General features: G+C 48.4%; 1 protein-coding gene across 1 annotated transcript; it reads right to left on the bottom strand.

Annotated features, from left to right (window-relative positions):
• Nucleotides 1-1,348: 1,348 nt before the first annotated feature.
• IL21R (interleukin 21 receptor) lies at nt 1,349-16,813 on the bottom strand. Its single transcript, XM_062588424.1, has 9 exons — nt 16,797-16,813; nt 13,088-13,162; nt 10,713-10,818; nt 9,863-10,059; nt 7,906-8,057; nt 7,313-7,490; nt 6,020-6,116; nt 5,707-5,788; nt 1,349-2,706 (listed from the first exon to the last, which is right to left on the bottom strand). Exons 1-9 carry the CDS (start codon nt 16,804-16,806, stop codon nt 1,792-1,794), a joined length of 1,812 nt encoding a protein of 603 aa, XP_062444408.1. The 5' UTR covers nt 16,807-16,813; the 3' UTR covers nt 1,349-1,791.
• Nucleotides 16,814-20,195: the final 3,382 nt, after the last annotated feature.

The following is a 20,195-nucleotide window of genomic DNA, read 5'->3' as shown; positions in this document are numbered from 1 at the left end:
TGCCTGAAGTGCCAATAGCTGTGAGATACACCAGCAGAAAATGGTGTTACAGACACCATTTAGCAGTGCTCCTGCCCAGCACACATTGGCAGGGACGTTAAGCACAGTGCAAGCAGCCCTTGTAGGGCACTGCAGGGCAGGCTGTGCTCACCAAGACTCACTTTTCTGCTGCCTCACAGACTACCACAGCCTGAAGCACAGCATGGACAATGCATGAACACATTAGGACAATGCCTCTGACAGCTTATCACAGAAGACAAGAGAAAGAAAGATATGAAAAAGAAGGGGGGAAAAGGAACCACAAAACTGGTATCCTGGGGAATAAGGAAGCCCCTGAGCTTACTGAGATATACTGGCAGAGTAATAACCACATGGGAAAAGCTAATATCTGTAGGTTCAAAAGCAACATGGTAGAGACCATGGCTGTTCTGGAAAATCAAACCAAGGATGCATATGAATAGAGAAATTATCCCAACACTGGATCCCTGACTCTTCCACCACTCACCTGTGAATGAAACAGCTTCTCTTCATTGCAATGCCCTCTACTGTCTAGGGAGCTATGGACTAGCAAAATTCTCGAGTAAGAAGAAATGGGGGACAAGTAAGAGGGTTTATTGGTATCACATCAAGAACACATTACTATTGAGCCAGAAAATATACAGTGTTCACCACAAAGGTTCTCTCAGTAAAAGATCTTCAACAGCCAAGCATCCCTTGGACTAGTGACACTGTGCCTACATAAAGAATAGGTCTTCACATTCACTATCAGTATTGCATTAACTTTTAAGGATGGTTATCCAAAACAGAGGTGCAGAGACATCAGAGAGAAACATTTTCATGGTTACAGTACAAACCACAGTTTCATGGTTGGCTTTCATTGCTAGCAGAAATTGCCCAGGCTTTGCGCTACTAACCTTTTAACTGCAGCAGACCCAGGTCTGATGCAGAAGATGGAGTTGCAGGCACATCCAGGTAAGACAACATTGCTGAAATTTCTGCATAGTTCTAAAAGCCATTAAGTGTTACAGTTAATGTGCTTGGAAATTGCTAAAAGAGATGCTAATTCAAGAGGAAGCCCTAGTAGCAAGAATTTCTCTGGAATTATGTGTGTTTTGAAGAAAGTTCATGTGTAGAACTGTAAAAGCAAAGTCCTTCTAAAAACAGAATTCTGTTTGGTCTCTTGGATGCTCAGTTTTCTGATGACACAAGAATTGTTTCCTTTTGCTCATACCCATGGACAGGGCTGGGATGCTTCATAGTTAATGTAAGTGATTAAGTGATTACTGCTGGGTTTAAAGAGCCAATGATACTGACAGGAAAAATAACACCACCTGTGTCATTAGGACAGGGTAGAGGAACTTTAATGTAGCAAATACAATCACCATGGATTATGTTTCTAAGGCTTCATATACTTCCAAACTCTCAAGCCATGTGAGAATGGCAGGGAAAATCATTTTAAAGTTTTGTACTCTTTATAAGCTTAATTTCAAAATATTTTATACATTTATCTAAGCTAAAGGGCAGTCTTCAAGGTACAGTTGCTTTTCTGCTTGAAAGAAATTTTGCAGCTCACTACAAAAGGGTTTGACCTGAGATGCTGAAAAAAAAACAATCATGCCAGCATGAACGGGCTAAGTGGCAACAGAAATAGGCATATATTTCTATGGACCTGACAGTTTTCAGCTGCATGCAATACAGGTTACCCAAAGTAAATGTTTTCTTTCTGAATTTTGCTGACACTGCTACTGGCACAGTACGGAAGTCGTGTTGTCTGCAAGGCAACACCAATCCTTATTTTGTCTGTGTCCCACTGGCAGGGCTATCTGAGCGACAGGAGACCCACTGCTTGACGTAGCTTCGTGGGAAGTCCTCTCCCTCCTGCTCAAGAGGAATAGACCCACAGTTGGTCTGACTGTTTTGATCAAATTCACAGTCAACTGGACTCCCACAATCTGAGTCCACAAAGCCACTGTCAATAGTGTCCAAGTCCAGGCAGATCATAGGATAACTGTCACCAGGCCTTGCACTCTGAGGGAAAAAGTCACAGGAGCCTTCACTGTAGGAAACACTTTCACCATCAGGAGAAGGCAGAGAAGCTGGATTTTCCAAATCCCAGTGATTAGGGTGCAAGCAAAGGGCTTCTAGGATACTCCCCATCCCTCTTTCCAGAGCCCTTTCTACTTGCTGATGGGCTGGGGCACTTGCACTCCGCAGGTGGTTTGTGGACACAGAGCCTGAGGCAAGTATTTTGTCCTGTGTGCTCAGGTCAGTCAGAAGCAAGTCGCTGGGTATCTCTCTCTCGTCATCACCAATGTTAACCTTGGGGTAACCAGTCTCTCCAGCACTACCATCTTCGTCACTGGTAAGCTCATGTCCCCTGTGCACACGATTACAGTTGCACCGGGAGTTACAAAGTGTAAATTCATCAGCCACAGTCACAGTATCAATGGACAAATGCCCATATGACTGATCCTGAGTCCCATGGCTACTGTTTAAACTGGATAGAGGGGACTGGCTATCCTGACCTGGAGCAGTCAGGCAAGACATACAAGGCTTGCAAGGTGGATCCTTTTTCAGCTCACTCAGCTCCTTCTGTGAGGTGCTGTTGGGATGACACATGCTGTAAACTTCTAGGACTTCTGGAAGGACTATTCCCCATTCAAAGAAATCAAGGGTCATTTTGGTACGGGATGCGCCAACCCACTTCTGCATAAAAGGACATACAGGGAGAGAGAGGTTAGTATTATCACCTTTGGAGGTTCCATAGAGATGCCCGAAAAGCTTATGTTTTTAGAGGCAAAGTCAGACTCTAAGATCACTGAGTGACTCAAAATGGCAGAGGATGGGATGCTGTTATTTCTGGGCACAGACAGCTGCAGGACAGCTGGTTCAAATAATTGAAAGCTTTTACATTCACAGCTTTGCATTTTCCTTTACTATCCAAGGCAGCATCCTCTGCTGCATCCACCAGCGGTCCCCTCCCAAGCCACCTGGTCTCCCAGCCCCCATGGCCTGGACACTGTCTCTCTGGAAGAAGGATCAACTTCTCCCTCTGCATGCTGCATTTGCATCCAACACACACCTAGCCTGGCTCTGCCACTTCCCTCACCTCCACTGCCTTGGAAGTGGGTCAGGACAAAGCTTCTCCTGATCTGCTATAAGTGACCATGACCAAAACCAGCCTTTTCACCCTCAGTGACAGAAAAGAAAAAATGGCAGGCAGGTGATGGGGACCTCAAAGAGTTGTAGCCACTCTTTGGTGTAGATGACACTCACTCATATGATTGGGGAGCAGTACACACCAAACCTTTTCTTTCCCTGTCTCTATTACTGCTGCATTCAGCCCTGTGCCATGTGTCATTTCTAAATCATGAGCCCTTTGAGTCAGTCATATCTAGGAGTGAAGGTACCTCTGTGTTTTTTGAGCTATGAACAAAGTAAAAGTTTCTGTTCATTTGTTTTCAAAGAAGTCACTGGATCTGATGTTCAGACCTCAGCGAACTTTTAGTGGTGTGCCACTAACAAATGCCAGTGAGTCCTATTAGAGAGACCATGCAGCCCACAGGCTGCGCACAGCACCACAAATCAAAGCTTGAGTCTTGTCCCTGTCTGACACTGGCCTGCTGGCCCAGCTATGCCAAGGCACTTGTTCTCCATGTGCATCACTTTCTGCTGTGTGCAAAAAAGTAACAATGCTGAGCCCCATAAATGCTGTGAAGACTTCAGACAGCGTGCTGATAAGAGTGGGATGTTGCCACAGCTTTGAAACTATCTGAATGGCACAAGCCCCTATCCCAAACTGCACTCAGTGCAACTAGACATGAACAAAGTTTTGGGGAAGAGAGCTTGACTCAGCTTGTTACCCTCTGACTCCAAGCATGGAAAATCTTCATTACAGCAGGAAGCACCAAGTATATTTTATTTTATTTTAAACCTAAACTGCAAAGAGTGCATTATTAAAGCTAGAATGGACAGGAAGGTGCCTAGAGTGCAAAAGGCTATTTAAAGAAACAAAGAGGAACCCCTTTCTTACAAAGGCGTAAGCAATGTTCCTCTGCTTTCTCTTCTCTTCTTATATCTTAAGCTTCCTCCAAAATTTTTACTGCATCCTGACCAATCCAAGATTCCATGCAGGGCATTACTATTGTCAGTTGCTGATCATTTCCTAGCTACTTACTTTGATGCAGGCAGGACGCAATTGAATGAGCCCTAGATCAACTGGCTTTTTGTCAGCTGATAATGAGGACTCAGTTCACATATTAGTGAGGTCACCACATCCTCTTGACATCCCCTGTCTGTGCATCTTGTGCTGTGGCTGTGTGGGTGACTGCTACTTTATTTTGCAAATTTATTAAGTTTCCCAGAAGTACTTCAGCTTTAGCACTATTGTAACTGAGGCTAATTCGCTCCCAGCTGCCCTGAACACCCTAATTAGAAACTAGCAAAAACACCATTCCAGCTAAGCAGAGTGAAGCCATGGATTTCCTTGAGAGGAGCATAAGAGGGTGTTTCATTACCACTATGAGCACTAGCCCATGACTCTCAGGAATTCCCAGATTGAGTCCATCTGATTCTGGCACTTTTCCCTGAGAACAGCCAGTGCCAGCTGCCTCAGCAGAAGGTGCAAGTACCCCTTGTGTGCAGACATGGGAAGCCCTAAAGGGCCTGAAAGGGGAAGACAAGCAGGAAGTGCGATAGTCACTGCAGGCTGCAGTTTGAATGGTGCCCATCCAGGGCTTGCTGTTTAACCCAATTGCAAACATCAGCCATGCAGCAGTGGGAAAGTACATGAAGATCATTACAGCCCAGCTGGTGTTTCTCTCCCAGAGTGTCTAAGAAAAAGCAGAAAGGAAAAGCAGACACTGAAGTGTCTCTAATCAGAGTTGTTGTAATGAAAGGAACTTGTTCATTAAGAAGAGGCAGTGATGTCTACACTCACATGCCACTACTTTTCCAATTTGATCATGGCATTGTGGCTTGCTCTTCAGCTTGACAAGAATGACATTTGTGGATGCGTGATGTTCTCTTGCTTTCATATCCTAAGAACTCCAGCAAACCCTCTAGTCTTTGCAAGGCATTTTGCCACATGAGCAAGTCTGGCTGGTGTTAAAAGAGAAGCACATTTGGGTGGGCTAGACGAAGTTGCTCACTTCACAAAGACACTTCCTTAATAGGGAGGCAGCTGCACATACAGCACCGTCACAAGCTAGTTATTTACCCTCAAAGCGCTAACCATGTTTCCAGGATGACTGTATAAGGGACTCTCCAGAGAGCAATACAAAGGTTAGTGCTGAGCTTGTTTCACTGCAGAGGCTGAGTGGGAGATCTGGCTCTACAGTGAAGCCCACTACCTGCCCCTAATGGCATGATGGGACTGGAGCTCTGGAAAAAATTCCAGTTACTGTCCTAGCACTCCTTCATCCATTCCCTTTGGAATCCCAGCCTGCAAACATTGCACATGAGGTTCAGCTCACCCACTGTGACAGCACCTATGGGGGGATGAGCAGAGCAGGCATGGCAAAAAGGCCTTCTCACACAGAGTAAACACTGGAGGGCTCTGGTCCTCATTCACAGCCACTTGGCATTCGCTTGGGACAAATCCCTCCTCCTACCCTATTGATGAGAATTTCCTTCCCTTCATAGCATGTTGAGCCTTTTAGTTTGACTTTGTCATGTGCTCCACAGACTTACGTAGCCTATTTATACCTTGAAATCTCCATTATGTACCAGGTAAAGTGGTTTGAAAAAGGGAGCAGGGTCTGGGATGCAAGCCATCTTCTTCCACAAGCTGTAAGGAAAAAGAGAAAGGCTTTGCAGTTAAGCACACATTACAGATCCAAACCTAGGCATCTCCATAGAAGAGCAAGGTGCTCTCGGCTGTACACCAGCCAGAGACCATACTTTGCTGGCCCTCACAGGCTTGCAGCTGTTCCTGGCTGTACAAGATGCAGAGATGGCTGTGTGTGAACATCCCATCTTGAGCAGGAACAATTGCTCTATCTTTCTTCAGGGCTCTTACCTCTGCTGCTTGGCGACAAAAGCTGTAATCGAGGCAGTGATCATTGCAACAACACCGAACAGCAGCAGCCATCCTGTGCCTGCTCTCTGTGTCACTGCTGGACAAAAAGACTGGGTCATTCAGATTCACCCCAAATTTCTACCCTCGCCAATAAGTAGGAGATGGTGAGGAAAGATGATCAAACTTTATACCAGACTTTTCCCTAGGACACTGAGGCTTTCACCTGGGGCTCAGCCCTCTGGGCATGGGGGCAAACATGACCAAGGGAGCTCAGACAAGACTGAATCAATGAAATGAGCTGTGCATCAGCTGTCCTGTGGCCTGGCTATATCATGGACAGTCAGCCAATGCACTCAGGGCAGGACAGCTTCTTGCTCCAAAGACTTTGGATGTTTCCAGCTCATCTTGCTTTAGGGAAACCACCACAGGTAAACTAGAAAGTGGAAAGAGAGGGCAGCTGGCCAGAGAAATCTGGGGAAAGTATTCACTTGTTGGGTGCTCTCCACCTGTGGGAGTGAGGAGTACTTTTGAGACCCAGAACTATGGCAGTTCCTAACAAAAGGAACCTAGTCTTGCTGCCACAGCACCATTTGGTATCTCAGTTTGAGCTGCAGGTCAATGGGAGTGGGGAAGCTCAGCACATGCTGCTGACACTGACCACGGCCATCCTACACTGCTCTTTGAGCAAATCCTCCCCATTGTCAGCACCTCTGTTCCAGCACTGACAAACACTGATGTACCTCTGTCTAGGGCAGACCCTTGAGGAGTGGGGCTGGTGGCAACTGAATCAAACACCTATGCTCAGACAAGTGTGACCATAAAACATCAGTATCTAGGCACTGAACTCAGCCCTCAGAGCAGGCTCCTCTCTCCCCTCGGCTGAAGGCAACATTAAGCCTGTTACTTTACACATTTACAGCTAATTTACCTCCTCCAGACCTTCCCCATCTCTGAAAGCTGTAAGTAGGACCCTGAAGGTCTGACACTGCAAAGGGAACTAGAGGCTGTGCTCCTGCTGTGGCAACCACACCTATGATCAATCCCACTGAGCCCTCTTCCCCTGGGCCCTTCTGCAAGGTCAGCTCTGCAGCACAGTGAGCAAGTGAACACAGACAGCACATATCAGCCCAAGCTGATAAGCAATACCGCTTATTCAGTTAGCAAGTCAAACAACGTATCTATCTTCACTAGATTATTCAGCATTTGTTCTAATTAATCAACTTTGATTAGATTTCTGGAAGCATTTTCGGACATTGGAGCAAAGGGAGGGCAGGGAGAGCTGGCATAACGTACCGGCTGGGCTGGTTTTCAGTGTCAGCAGAGGACTCCATTCACTCCAAAATCCACAATAGCCAGTGTCCTCTCGGGGTCTGGCTCGCACCTGGAACTCATACTCAGTGTTTCCCTGGAGTTCCCGTGGCAGGATAACCAGTGTCCGCTTATCCTCATGGACAGCTTTGGTCTTCTGAGTCTGTGAACAATTAAACACCAAACAGTTAGGGCTGAAGCAAACCACTCCCACTTCACCCTTACTTATGCTGCACAGCAAGGAGCCCTGCTAAGGGATCTCCTCTGCCTGCAAGTCATTTCTGCAGGCTGTGCTCTGGCTGGTCTGTAGCTTCATGGGGCCCTGTGGGATCCTTCTGAGCAGGACAGCACAGGAGTAAATGAGCTACTGGCCTTCCCCACAAGATCTAGCACCTCTCAAACAGCTTCTGCTTCTCAATTGCCTTTTAGTTTTGTCTGTTTCCAGATCAGACAAGCAAAGAGAAAACTTTTATAAACCTCGAGAACCCTTCTTCCACACCATGACTCCTGCCCTGGCTTGTGCTGGCTTCCTCTTTGCTGGTACATCCTGCTTGATGGTAAACTGACATCTCACTTACCTCCCAGGTGTCGATCCTTCTCTTATAACGCAGCTGATATTCCAGCTCCTCATTCAAAAAGTGAAAAGGAGAATTCTGGTAGATGGTTTCCCAAGAAATATTGTAACCCTCTGAGAACACAGCAGTGAGATTGAAAGGAGGTTGCGGTTTGACTGTGGGTGAAGACAGGGTGGTGTTATTCTTCACAGTGTCACTGCATGTACAAGAAGCAACCTTGCATGGTATCAGCAAGGCATAGCAAAGTGCAGAGATGCCTGGCAGAAATGGCCCCTTCTGCATGGCATCCCTGTCTCCTGGCCTGAGCAGTCCTGAGCAGTGCACAGAGCCTCACACATCGGCAGCACAGTGAAGTCAGGCCTGCATTTCTCTGAATGCGCCTTATGCACCTCTCCGAACCTTCTCATCAACTAACGGAGCAGAAGAAGGTAGTAGGAAGGGCTGATACCTCCTAGGATATGTGGAGAGCAGAGCAGGATGCCACAAGAACACTCCATGCAGTCAAGGTTACTTGCACAGCTAAGGAAATTCTCTTTAACGTAACAGACACATCAGGAAAAGCTGAGGCTAATGGATACTGCATAAAGCTAGTGCAAATCCTGACTGTGTCACAAGTGCCTAGCAGAGCAAGCTTTTGTATCCCTTGTAGGGTGTTTTCACATGCAGAAAAGCAGTAATGCACAGTGTTAATCTGCAGGGTCTGTCACTGAGCTGTGATGCCTCTGTATGGGCACACCATCTTCTAGGAGAATGCAAAGCACCACTACCTAATCTGTGCTCCAAATTACTCTGGGCCCTGTCAGTGGGGGGCAAGGGGCTTTCCTGAGACATTCTGGCATTTGACAAAAGTGATGACACTTCTCAAGTAAGTTTAATTTTCAGAATAACATAAGTAGAAAAATCTATTTTCACATGCCCTCATGGTGCCTGCCTACCTATCTGGCTCAGCTGCCTGGCTAACCACCCCTTTCCTTGACTGTTCACTGCATGACTTGGAGTGAACAAGTATCCCACCAAATCATTGCTATGATCGCACACAGTCTTTCTGTCATGCAGACAAGATGGCTAGGAATCACTTCAGAAAAGAGAAGTGCCACCTTCATGTCTGGGATACTTTTTCATCCTCAGACAATAACATCATGTTTGTTCTGGTGTCCCATGAGAGAGCCGCCTGGGGCTCCTGTGAAGACATTTGTAGCATTTCCAATTCAAACATTTCCTCTTGCTCTTCTGATTCTATCCAAGAACAAACACTGTCATAGTCCAGATGTGAGACTGGTCTGAGGTGGAACTATATCACAGAATGCTCAGGATTGGAACGGACCTCTGGAGATCATCTGGTCCAACACTCTGCTCAAGCAAGATCACCTAGGGCACATTGTCCAGGACCATGTCCAGATGCCTTTTGAATATCTCCAAGGATGGAAACTCCACAAACTCTCTAAGCAACCTGTTCCAGTGCTCAGTCGCCCTCGCAGTAAAGCTGTTTCTCCTCATGTTCAGACACTTCACTTGTTTGTGAAACACGTCCTGTGTTTGTGCTCGTTGCCTCTTGTCCTGTTACTGGGCACCACAGGACAGTCTGGCTCCCTCTTCTTTACACCCTCCCTTCGGATACCCCCAAACCTTCTCTCCTCTACTCTGAGGCTCTCTCAGCCTTTCCTCATATGACACGTACTCCAGTCACTTAATCAGCTTAGTAGTCCTTCACTAGCTACCCCATATCACCCACTGCTTCATAGGGAAAAGGGATTTTATTTAGTGGCCAAGCTGGCTCTAAGCTTAGCCTCAAGCACAAGTGTTTCTGTAGTTTATAACAGCAGTAATAAGACCACAGTGCTCCGTGGAGAGAACACTGAACACAGCCTCCCATCCTGGCTCTGATGCTCACTCCTTGCCTAGTCTGTTGGATGGACATGAGCTCAAGAGTACTTCTGAAGCCCACCATTTTTGTACTTACTGTTCTCTCCCATATAAAAGCCTTTGGAAATCATGTGTTGCCTATCAGCTATCTCTGTAGCATCCACCTGGACTTTGATATCTGCCAGGAGTTCTGTCATGTCCACAGTGCACATGTACTGTGTATGACTGGTGTTCCTCATTGATTGCAGGAGACTGCAGGCAGCCACAGTATTTTCTGGATCCTCCTTAGATATCCTAAAAAAAAAAAAAAAAAAAAAAAAAAAAACAAATAACAAACAAACTAGTCTACATCTACCACATGCTGTAGTTGGACTAATCTGTTGCTGAACAGCCAAGCAAAAAAAATTCTACAAAGAAAAAGGATCAATGTGTTCAAATAAAAATTGATCTTTGAATTCAGAGAGAGAGGTATATTCTATCTATTTGCTCAGCTTACTAGCTTTCTTAGAGAAACAGGAAAGTGGAACTGAGGTATTTGTGGAAAGGAAAGCTTCAAAAGAAAGGTGCTCACCAGGGCTTCACAGGCCAGGATTGAACCCACCTCCTGGCTGTAGTGATGCAGCAGCTCTACAGGGCTCCAGCACACAGGAGTGAAAGTCCATTGTTAACAGCAGCAAAAAGCAAGGCACTCCCACGCATGAGAGGAAACAGTGCCAAGGAGCCAGAGCTGGTGTAGCATCAAGGGCAAGCAGTGCAGCTGGCAGAACCAGGGATCTTATGCAAATGGGGAAGTCAGATGGCAACTGGAACGTGAAGAATAAAGGAAAACCATCACAGCAGCAAGCATGAGAGCTCTGTCTAATAAAGAGGCAGAGGGACATCACTTGTGCTACGGCAACATTAGGAGTTCCTGCTGACTGTGCTTTGCTCTTCCTGCTGAGACATACCATGTTGCAGTGAGGTTATACGAACCAGCTCCCAGGTCATTTTTCAGGATGCAGGACAGAGTCTGTACATAGTCCACAAAACAAGTGAGGTTTTCACAATGTGTAGCTGTAGAACAAAAAATGAACAAAATATTAACTTCCATGCATTGCATCTATAAACATTTTATTTACAGCACTTCCTAAATTTATAGTGTTCATCTTTGCTGGTCTAGCATTCATTTTATGTCTCTTTGCTTGCAGTTCTCTACAGCTTGATGCCTGCAGCACCAATGCTTCTCATGACCATCTCCAATGGCTTGGAATAAGCTTTTCATGCAAGTTTGACAAAAATATATTATAAATTTGCAGTTATTATAAATTGCATTAAAAATATATACTAAAGTAATGGGAACAAATTATTAACCAATTAAAAAAATTGAAACACACTTCTAATGAGAACCTGAGAAGAAATGGCAATTGTAGAAGTTACACCTCCGTTCATTAGGCAAATCAGTTACTTTTGAAAGTGGTCGCAAAATGGCATTTATGCTCTTTTAATTGTTCTGCAGGAATTCTGTTCACACATCAGCATCCGAGATGTGCTGTACAAAAACAGTGTCATTCCAGCACGACACACTGAGGGTCTCTCCCTGGATTCCAAGGCAAAGAAGACTGCAACGCAGTGAAAAACTCTGCATTGGTGAGTCCTCTCCTGACAGGGCTTTGGGCTGAAAAAAAGCCTCTGGTACTACTACTCTAGCAATAACTAACAACAAATGCGGAAAGGACGTTAGGAGATACAGAATGCCGTGTGCAGAGTGCAGGCTGTGTGGTGCTGTGCCTATTTGTTTGATGGACCAGAAACATTTGTTCCACCCTCCACATCAAATGACAGTCGTCACTACCAAATGCATCTCAACTCATAATGCACAGAAGACATGTCCAGAGGAGGGAGCAGCCCAGCTCCAGACCAGAGCAAGTTCAAAGGAAAATAAAGCCCAGCATTTCCCACTCACTTTGCTTATCACAAAGTCCTTTCCTATTCCTATTACAGCAGGGCACATGCTGCTCTGCTCAACTGCATGTGAGCTCTGAGCAGTGCTCAACTTTGTGTATGAGACTCTGAAGAACCAGGATCATGACAGAAGAAGAAATTTCGGGATTCTTGTAATAGGCTCTGGTCCCAAGGGTATTGATGTGCTTTTTAAAACTGTGATTCAAATGATGTGGTTGTTATTTTGTTTCATTTTGACTTTTTCCTCTCACTATGACTTCAGAATTTTGTTCTGAAATTTTAATTAATTTTATTTTTGCTTCATTTCAATTTTAACTTTTCATTCTGAGCTCTCAATAGGCTCCCATGAGGCCCCTGGTACAGACATTGCTTGTTCCAGGGCCCTGAACAAGATGCTTTTTCTCCCCTGTGTGGGTTACAAACCCTGCTTTCCCTCAGAAAGAGTGGCAGGTGTTAATCAGCTAATAAGCATTGCTGGTTAGCTGCCTTTGCTCTATTTTGACATCATCCAAAGGCAGCTGGTAAACTGCAAACATTGTTGTTTGTGTAAGAATCTGCTACCAAAATTCAGAAGAGGTCAGGTTTTTACCAGTAAGGGAATAAATAAATGTTAGCACAACCCGGACAGGTCTAGGATTATCCATCCTTGACAACTTCAAAAACAAAGATCGAACATTTTAAAAAGACCTAGTCTAGTCCAAACTGAAATTAGTAAAGAGTAACTCCTTGGCCTGTGTTACACAGAATTCAGACCAAGCAATCGCAATGGTCCTTCATGGCAGGAAGCTACAACTCTGAATTCATCTCTTCTTCTGGTTCAAGTTTGGAGCAGGTCTCAGATTTTGACCAGAAGCAGCATGTGAAATGTCAGCCTCACTCCTGCTCCTTGCAGATGTCATTGCTGCAGCCATTCTCTGCAGAGCTGAGCTGCTCAGAAAGTCAGCTCAGCATCTGCTACGTCTGGATGGCAGGTAGGAGCCAGTACGAAAGGGACAATGGCCCTCTGCAGTGCCGTCCTGGGCAAAAGGTGTCCCTGCTGGCCACAGTCTCAGGGATATCCTGTTCTTAGCCACATGATCTTCTTCTACGGTGAAGATTTTTGTAAGGGATTCTACTCTCATGTCACAGGGCAAGGCAGATACCACTGCCGCAGTCTCCGTGCTGCGTGCTTCCCAGAGCAGAATGCAGTCTGCCAAGCTCTGCCCTGCTGCATGCCTGCTCCTGTCTCTGTCCTCCTCAATGTGGCTCCGTGGCTCCTTGTCCCCCAGCACCATCCCTTGCAGCACCCTTGAGCCACGTCCCTCTCTGCAGAGTCTGCATCGGCAGCCAGCAAGATAAACCTTGCAGGTGCACAGCCTCGAAAAGATGTGAGGGAACTTACTGTACTGGAATAAAAGAAAGAAGAAAATACTCTGGGACCACCAGTTGTTCCTCATGTTGGTTCTGGTTGGATGTCCTGAAAAAAAGAATTAGAAGTTCAGCTCAGCCATTTACATGTGTTGGAGGTTGAGGCAGGATTATTCTTGCCCTCACTTATGTGCCTAGGCGTGAAATGTCTCATTTGAGAGGCATCTCATCTCTCCTGTGTGCATCTCTCTCAGGGGCTAACGAGGGGGCCTGACAACACTGCTAACGGGCCACAAACCAGGCCAGAGAAATCACTGTTCCTTCACAGCGGTGTGTGTACAGTCAAAGCAGCAAAGTGATGGCAGCCCCAGACTGTTCATGCAACAGGAAGACATTTGGGTTAAGTACTAACCCCCTTTTTTTTTTCCTATTGGTTTCCTGCAACAAGAAATGGCTTGCAACAAGAAGTGACATTGCTGTGGCTTAAACATCTGTGCAGTGAATTTATCAAATAAGAGTCTGAATGTCATTGTGGGCCTATATGAGCAGTGCTGCTGAGAACTGGTTGATCTCACCTCCCTAAAGTCAGCTAAGCACAGGCTTCTTAGTTAAGGGACTCCAGGAAGGCAAAAATAGAGGTCTCCCCTGTGATACAGGAGAGAATGTGGCATCATTTCAGGGGAAGGCTGTCCCAATGCTGTTTGGTGAAGAGAACCTACAGGAAAACCTTCCGCAAACAAGAGTGCAGCAGGATGTTTTCAGCAATATGAGAAAACAAAACAGTGTCACCTACAAACAGTGCTCAGCTGCCAAGCTCACGGCCCCTGCTCCCAGACCAGCCACACAACATATTAAGCCTGTGTTTTTACAGTGTTTAATATTTATGGAGATAGGCAGATAAGCATGGAAAGACAAAGCCAGCTCCCTGTAGAGCACTGGCTGTTGATATCCTCTACAGACTTCAGCCCTATTTGCTCAAGCTGTTCTGAAATGGGCTGGGCAGCATGGGTACGCCAGGCTTTGGAGATGTAGTCTTTATTACCTGTGGAGCATGCTTCTGTCAAATCAGGTGACAAGGACGCAGAGACACAAAGGGGGACCCTCACGCTGTGCCGCACGGCAGCACTGCTGTCTGCCACCAGACCCGAAAGAGTGGGGTGCTGCAGACTCCAAGCCATGCTTGCAAGGAACAAGCCCCAGAGCTCTGCAAAACGCACTGTGCTGGATTGCACAGAGGCACCTGCAGAAACGAGCTAGGTGAAGACTGGGCCACTGAGCGAGCTGTAGCCACCAGAGCAATGCTGTGGGCTCCTGGCAGGGCCTAGAGCAGGCCCTGGGGGCCTGTGCCTTCCCCACCACCAGCAGCAAACACCCCCACAGTTGCTCAGCAGAGAGCACATAAGTGAGGCTGCTCCTGCCCTGGGAATATTTGTGGTGTTTTAAAATTTTCCAGGTTTACTCAAATAATGAAAGCAAAATAAATTTAGCAGCCACCAAAAAGTCCCTACAGCCCCAAGTGCGCTTGGCAACGTGCTCTCAAGGCACTGGGGAGTTCAGATGAGATCAGCAAGGCTCAAACAGGAGGTACCACAAGTGACCCACAGCAGCAGCCCCCCAGCCTTATGGTGGGAGCAGCTGAGTGTCACCACGCTGTTGTTACCCCTCCTTTCCCACCAAGCATATGCTCTAGATGAAGCATGTGCTCCACTCAGCAAGGAGCCCCAGGCATCTGCCAGCCCCCTTGCCTTGCTACATGCAGCAGGACAGGGACCCCCCTTCCTCACACCCCAGCCCTTCTTCCCGCATTGTACAGTTCCTTGGGGAAACAACTTTTCTTGACCCCTCTTGTCCCTATTCTCACAGTTTTAGCTGTACAATAACTTGTCATTGTAATTACTTTTGGCAGTACAATCCTGATTTGCCAAGACATGGCCTGCTGCTTAACCTCGTCTCACTCCACCTTGAGCTTCTATTCATCCTTCCATGGTTCTTCTCCAAACTCTTGTTCCTTTGAGAAAGGCATCCTGTTATCCTGCTGCCTCACCTAACACTCACACTCACCTAACTTCCCGCTAAGACTGACCACAGCCTGATATGACTGCCCTTATGATGGGCAGTCTCCTTGTCAGCTGGTGCAGCATCTGCTTACAGCCTCTTAGCGTCAGGCGCCCTGTTTCTTGCAGCACATTTAAGCAAAGAGCTATGCCAAATGCACAGGCCCTGGGGCCTTGAGCTAACTAGCCCTGGAGACAGTGACACATGCAATGCACTCCTATATTTTTAATTGTCCTACTCCCTGCAAAACACCCAGAAGCATCATTGCTAGGCTCAGAGCAGGTGGAGTCCGGCTGCTGCCGCCCTGCCCAGATGGGAGAGGGCACAGTCGCAAGGGCTGCAGCAGCTCTGAGGCCTTCAAGCCCTCTTGCTGACCGCAACCTAGCACGAGCCAGAACAGACTAATGCCACCTTGGCACTGTCCATGTTGCAGCAGCCCCCATCGCAGTGTCACTTTGCTTCCCAACTGTCACACTCCAGTTGTGGCCTGCTGGTGGCACAAGGAGGAGCTGGGCGGCTCCTCTTTGGCAGTGGAGGGAGGTCTGGACCTCTGTGAGCTCCGCTGATCTGCTGCCTATTGCAGAGCCGTGTGAGAAACACCCTGCGTTTTGTGTCCACAGCATTTCTGTGCTCCCTCCCTCCAACCCCTTCCAGCCCAAACAGACAGAGCAATGCAAGGCAAGATTTGCTGCTCTTAGCTCTTGGACCGCCATTTCTATGAACTGCCTCCCCTATTTTCCTTTTTCTGCTCAGAGAATAGTACTGTAAATTCCAGCAGATGAGAAGGACTGAAGAGCAAGAAGAATCTGAGAGCATCTCATCTGGAAGAAACCTCATCGTGACATCGGAAGTGGATGTAACACACTGGAGAGAGATTAACCCAAGAGGTAGTAATAGAGAAGGAAACTTGGGGAATGAGTGCATGGTACTGAAAATGAGACCGACTAGCAGGAAGACCCTTGAACACAGGTAAAGCCTGTGTTCACTGAACTTCTGTGTCCCTTCTCCCACCCTTGCCAGTGCCCACAGACTGGTCCTGACTTCTTGACTCTGCTCTCCCCACCTGGCTCCCCTGACCTTGCACAGGGGGCTGCTCCGCTCCACCCTCAGGATAATTAAGCTGATGAGCCACTCATATACATGTGTGCCTGTAAAGGGTGCTGTGCTGTTTCAATACGCCAGAGAACAGGAAATAGGACTAATATAAAAACAGGTATTTACCAAGATTATTCTTGCTAATGGTCTGGAAGTATGGTGATGCTATATACTCAGTGCAAGCTTGCAGTATGAAATGTCTCCATGAACTGTATGTACATACAGAACTCATGCACATACATAAAAGTGAAAAAAAAAAATAATTCTGATATTTCCAAGCATGAGAAAGTTAATGTCACAGTTACAGCCAAGTAAAAAGAGTGGAAGGTCCGCAGAGGTCTCTCAGTCCAGCAAAAGCCAGTTCTCTTCTTACATGTCCTCTGCGGAGCTTCATTGCCAATGTACGGTGCCACCTAATGACAAAGCCAAAGCAGCAGGAGCCAGAGAAACACTCTGGCCATCTGGGGAAGGCCAATGCGAATGGCAGCAGGGGCACATGGGCCACATCAGCTACAGAAAAGCTTTACAGTGAAGTCACAGATACCAAGCAGTAACAGTGGCAGCAAGGAAGCTGGTGGGAACATGGACATTACCTCGCCCCATCCTTTCAGCTGTCCATGTCAGCCCTCCCGTACTTCCACGCTGGCCTGGCCAAAGCGCTGCTGCAGGCAGGCGCGGGAGCTGGGAAGCAGGCAGGTCTCATCAGCACTGTGGAGGAGCCGAGCCGGCTCGTGCGGCCCTGGCTGTCGTGTATTGAAATAGGCAATGATAAATGGCGATGACGTCACTGCTACATCAGTATTACTGAGCTGGTAGAAGGATGTGGTGAGCGCAGAGGAGGCGACAAATGCAGGTCTCAACACCCACACCACATTTGCTACTCTATTGCTCTGGTCTCATATTCTGATGTGAGAAAAAGGTGGGAGAGCAGATAAAAACTCATAAGCTTTAATTCTGAAAGATCATCAAAGTGGCTTAGGGGGGCTGGTGGTGCTAGACTTGCATCAAGGAAGCGTGAACAAAGGCACATCCAGCCTGGGGGACCAGCTCCCACTGGCCCGAGTGCTCCTCAGATAACCACAAGAAACTTCAGTGTTACGGGAGACTCATGGCTGGTCAGCCCAGGTGCAGCACCTTTCCGTAGCAGGGTAGGAACAAAATAAATCCCACCCATGACATGGGCAAGGAGGCAGCAAGCGCAGCTTGAGGCCCAGATTTGTATTTAGCAGGAGCAGCTCTCTTTCTCCTGTACTAATCTTTGAAAAACTATCAGAAGCTTCCAGCTTCCAGCATACATAATGTCTGTTTGAAAAGGGGAAAATCAGCTTTAAAAGGCCCCAACCCAGATCCAGATTGCCCACAGCAAGGAATACACAGCTCCAGGGAAACTGCTAGTAACCCAAAACAAGAGGGAGCAGCTCTGGAAGATTTCTGTGCTGATGCACAACAGGAGAAAGGTGAAGAGTCTTTATGTCAGGGATATTTACAGGAGATTGCAAGAATGTTTAACAACATAACAAAGTTTGAACAAGCAAGTTCTCCAAAACCCTTTTGGGGAGATACCAATAGGCCTAAAACAAAAGTGTTAAATTAGAAAAGCTAATATGGAACTCAGTTAATATATAACAAAGGGATAACACTACAGATTAAATACACTCTAAGTAGCTATATAGAAAATATTTGGGAAACGATTGATTCTTCATTTTTCATGAGTTAAATCTGAGAAAAAACAAGCATTTGCATGTATAACATAAAATGCCTATTATTGCTTGTTTTAAAAGTAGTGTGTTTTGCGCCTGCAGGGCAACCTGTAGATCAAACATGCTGCCCTTTCCCTTTCCTCCCTCTTCTGCACAAGTAATGCTGCTGGCACACACCTTGGACAGCCCTGGGTAACCATGGAGCAAAGCCTTGCTGCTCTCCCTCTTTGCTGTCCTCATAAAAGAAAGAAATTAAGAACTAACTGCCTGGGAACTGTGTAACTTAACTGCTCAGCCTGCTTGACCCTGTGCTGTCCCACACTGTGCCCAGGAGTGACAATGTCCAGCCCATACACGTCGTCAGCTGGGGTAAGTCTTTTCCAGATGCTCAGGGCTGTCATCGTCCCTGCAACTGATCTGCAAAGTGTGCGGAAAGAACAGCTGGTCCCTCTCACAGAGCCCTTTTGCAGGATAGCTGCAAGAGAAGGATCCAAGAGAAGGGGCAGGTGCTTGCACCCAGCTGCAGCCTGAGCCCAGCCTGCTGCGGCAGCCTGCAGTGAGCTGCAGGCACCGAGGGCGCAGCAGAGAGGGCTTTGTCAATGTGCCTAGAGTGACTGATGGGCCACCAGCACTTTGCCATGACTGGAAGAAGGGCAAAACCTGTATATACTTCTTAGCAAGAATAAATACACACAGGAAATAACTCACAAAGTTGACAATTCCTTTCCCTAGAATAGCTAATTAACTAACACTTCCAGTTACCAAGTTCAAAAGCAATGCTATTTCTGTAACTATTGCTTGTCACAATGGAATTAAAAGAAACTCCTAAGCGCCTTCAAAGACACATGCCTGCTGTTGCAACTCTAGAGTCAAAGACACCTTTACAGGCTGGTGACATTTAGCAGGGAGAAAACCATGTATTACCATAAGTAATGAGTCAAAATGACAGGAGAACAGCTGAGACCTGAGTAACAGCCTTCTACCGTGAGGGAAAGCAATAGAAGAAACCACCTCAAAGCTCAGGAAATGGGGTAAAACATGAATGAGCGAGGCAGAAAGCGGAGGCGTTAGTCAGCAAAGCAGCAGGCTGGAAAACAGTGCCGGGGCAGTGGGCGGCCTGCGGCCGACACCGGACGCTGAGGAGAGGAGGAGCGAGCACGGCGTTCGCCGGGGGGAAGGCCGGGAGCCCGCGCAGCCCGCCCGCCCGCCGGCTCGCGCGGCCTGCACACCGCCGCCACGCCAGCTCACACCAGCTCCGTTTCTGCCGGCATGCTGGCAGGCCGAACCTGGCTGCGGAAGGCCGGGGCAGGCGGGTGCCGCTCCGACGGCCGCAGTGCGGAAGGCCGGGCCTGCGAGCGCTGCGCCGGCGGGCCTCGCTCGCTGCGAGGGAGGCGCGGAGGTGCCTCTGCCCTCAAGAAGCTTCCAGCCGCGCGGCGCAAAGCAGCAGGAGGAACAGCGGCACTGCAGCCAGCTGGCACAGAGACCCACCGCCCCGGCCGGGCGCCAGCTCCCGGCCCCCCAGCCCCCCGCCGGCCTGCCCGCGCGGCCGGCCCAGCCCTCTGCGCCGACATGCGGAGCCTGCCTGTGGCGACGCTGGGCTCCCCGACGGCCCCCGCAGCGCGCTCCCGGGCACGCGCCCCTCCGACGGCTCCGGCGTGGCTCCCCACCTCGTCCCGCTCTGCAGCCACATTCCCACAGCTTCGCGCACAGAGCATCAGCTTTCCCTGTGCCGCCAGCCCGCGTCCCCCAGCTGAGTCCGCCCGCTGCTCTGCGGGGCTCTGCTCTCGCCCACCTCCCCCGCTGCAGACCAGGCACGGTCGCCTCCAGGCCGCCCTCCCACATCTGCGCCCGCAGGTCGCGCTGGCTTCGTGTGGCCCGTGGGCCCCTCGTGGACCCGGCAGCGCCCGCCGTGCTCCGCACGTCGGCACAGACTCACCTGCCGGGGGTCAGCACCCATCAATCAGCCTGTTCCTGCCCGCGGTGACGCCCCGAGCTCGTGCTGTGCTGCCGCGGGCAGGGTGCCGTGGCCGCAGCCCTGCTCACTGCTCCCGCCTGCGCGCAGCAGTCCAGGCGCCTCGCGCAGCGCCTGGCCTTGTTCAGGGGGCAGAAACCGCACCAGCTGCTGGAGCCTCTGGCGGGGAAGCGCTTTCAAAGCGAAGCCTCGGGGCTCACCTTTCGTGCTGCCTCCCCGTGGCAAGCAGCGGGCTGCAGCAACGATCGCACGGCAGTGCGCCGGCTCCAGCAGCGGTGCTGCCTTGCTCCCAGACACACAGGACTTGCAGTCCTAACACA

This window comes from Rhea pennata, chromosome 15, assembly GCF_028389875.1.
Source record: "Rhea pennata isolate bPtePen1 chromosome 15, bPtePen1.pri, whole genome shotgun sequence".
Taxonomy (NCBI): Eukaryota; Metazoa; Chordata; class Aves; order Rheiformes; family Rheidae; genus Rhea; species Rhea pennata.
The sequence above is the reverse complement of the archived record's forward strand: the minus strand, read 5'-3'. Positions and strand labels throughout refer to the sequence as shown.

Excerpts from the sequence above, each read along its gene's own strand:
- IL21R (XM_062588424.1), bottom strand. Across the intron at positions 10,060-10,712 it reads TATAACCTCACTGCAACATG|GATATCTAAGGAGGATCCAG; the intron begins GTATGTCTCAGC and ends TTTTTTTTTTAG. Across the intron at positions 8,058-9,862 it reads CTTTTATATGGGAGAGAACA|TCAAACCGCAACCTCCTTTC; the intron begins GTAAGTACAAAA and ends CTTCACCCACAG.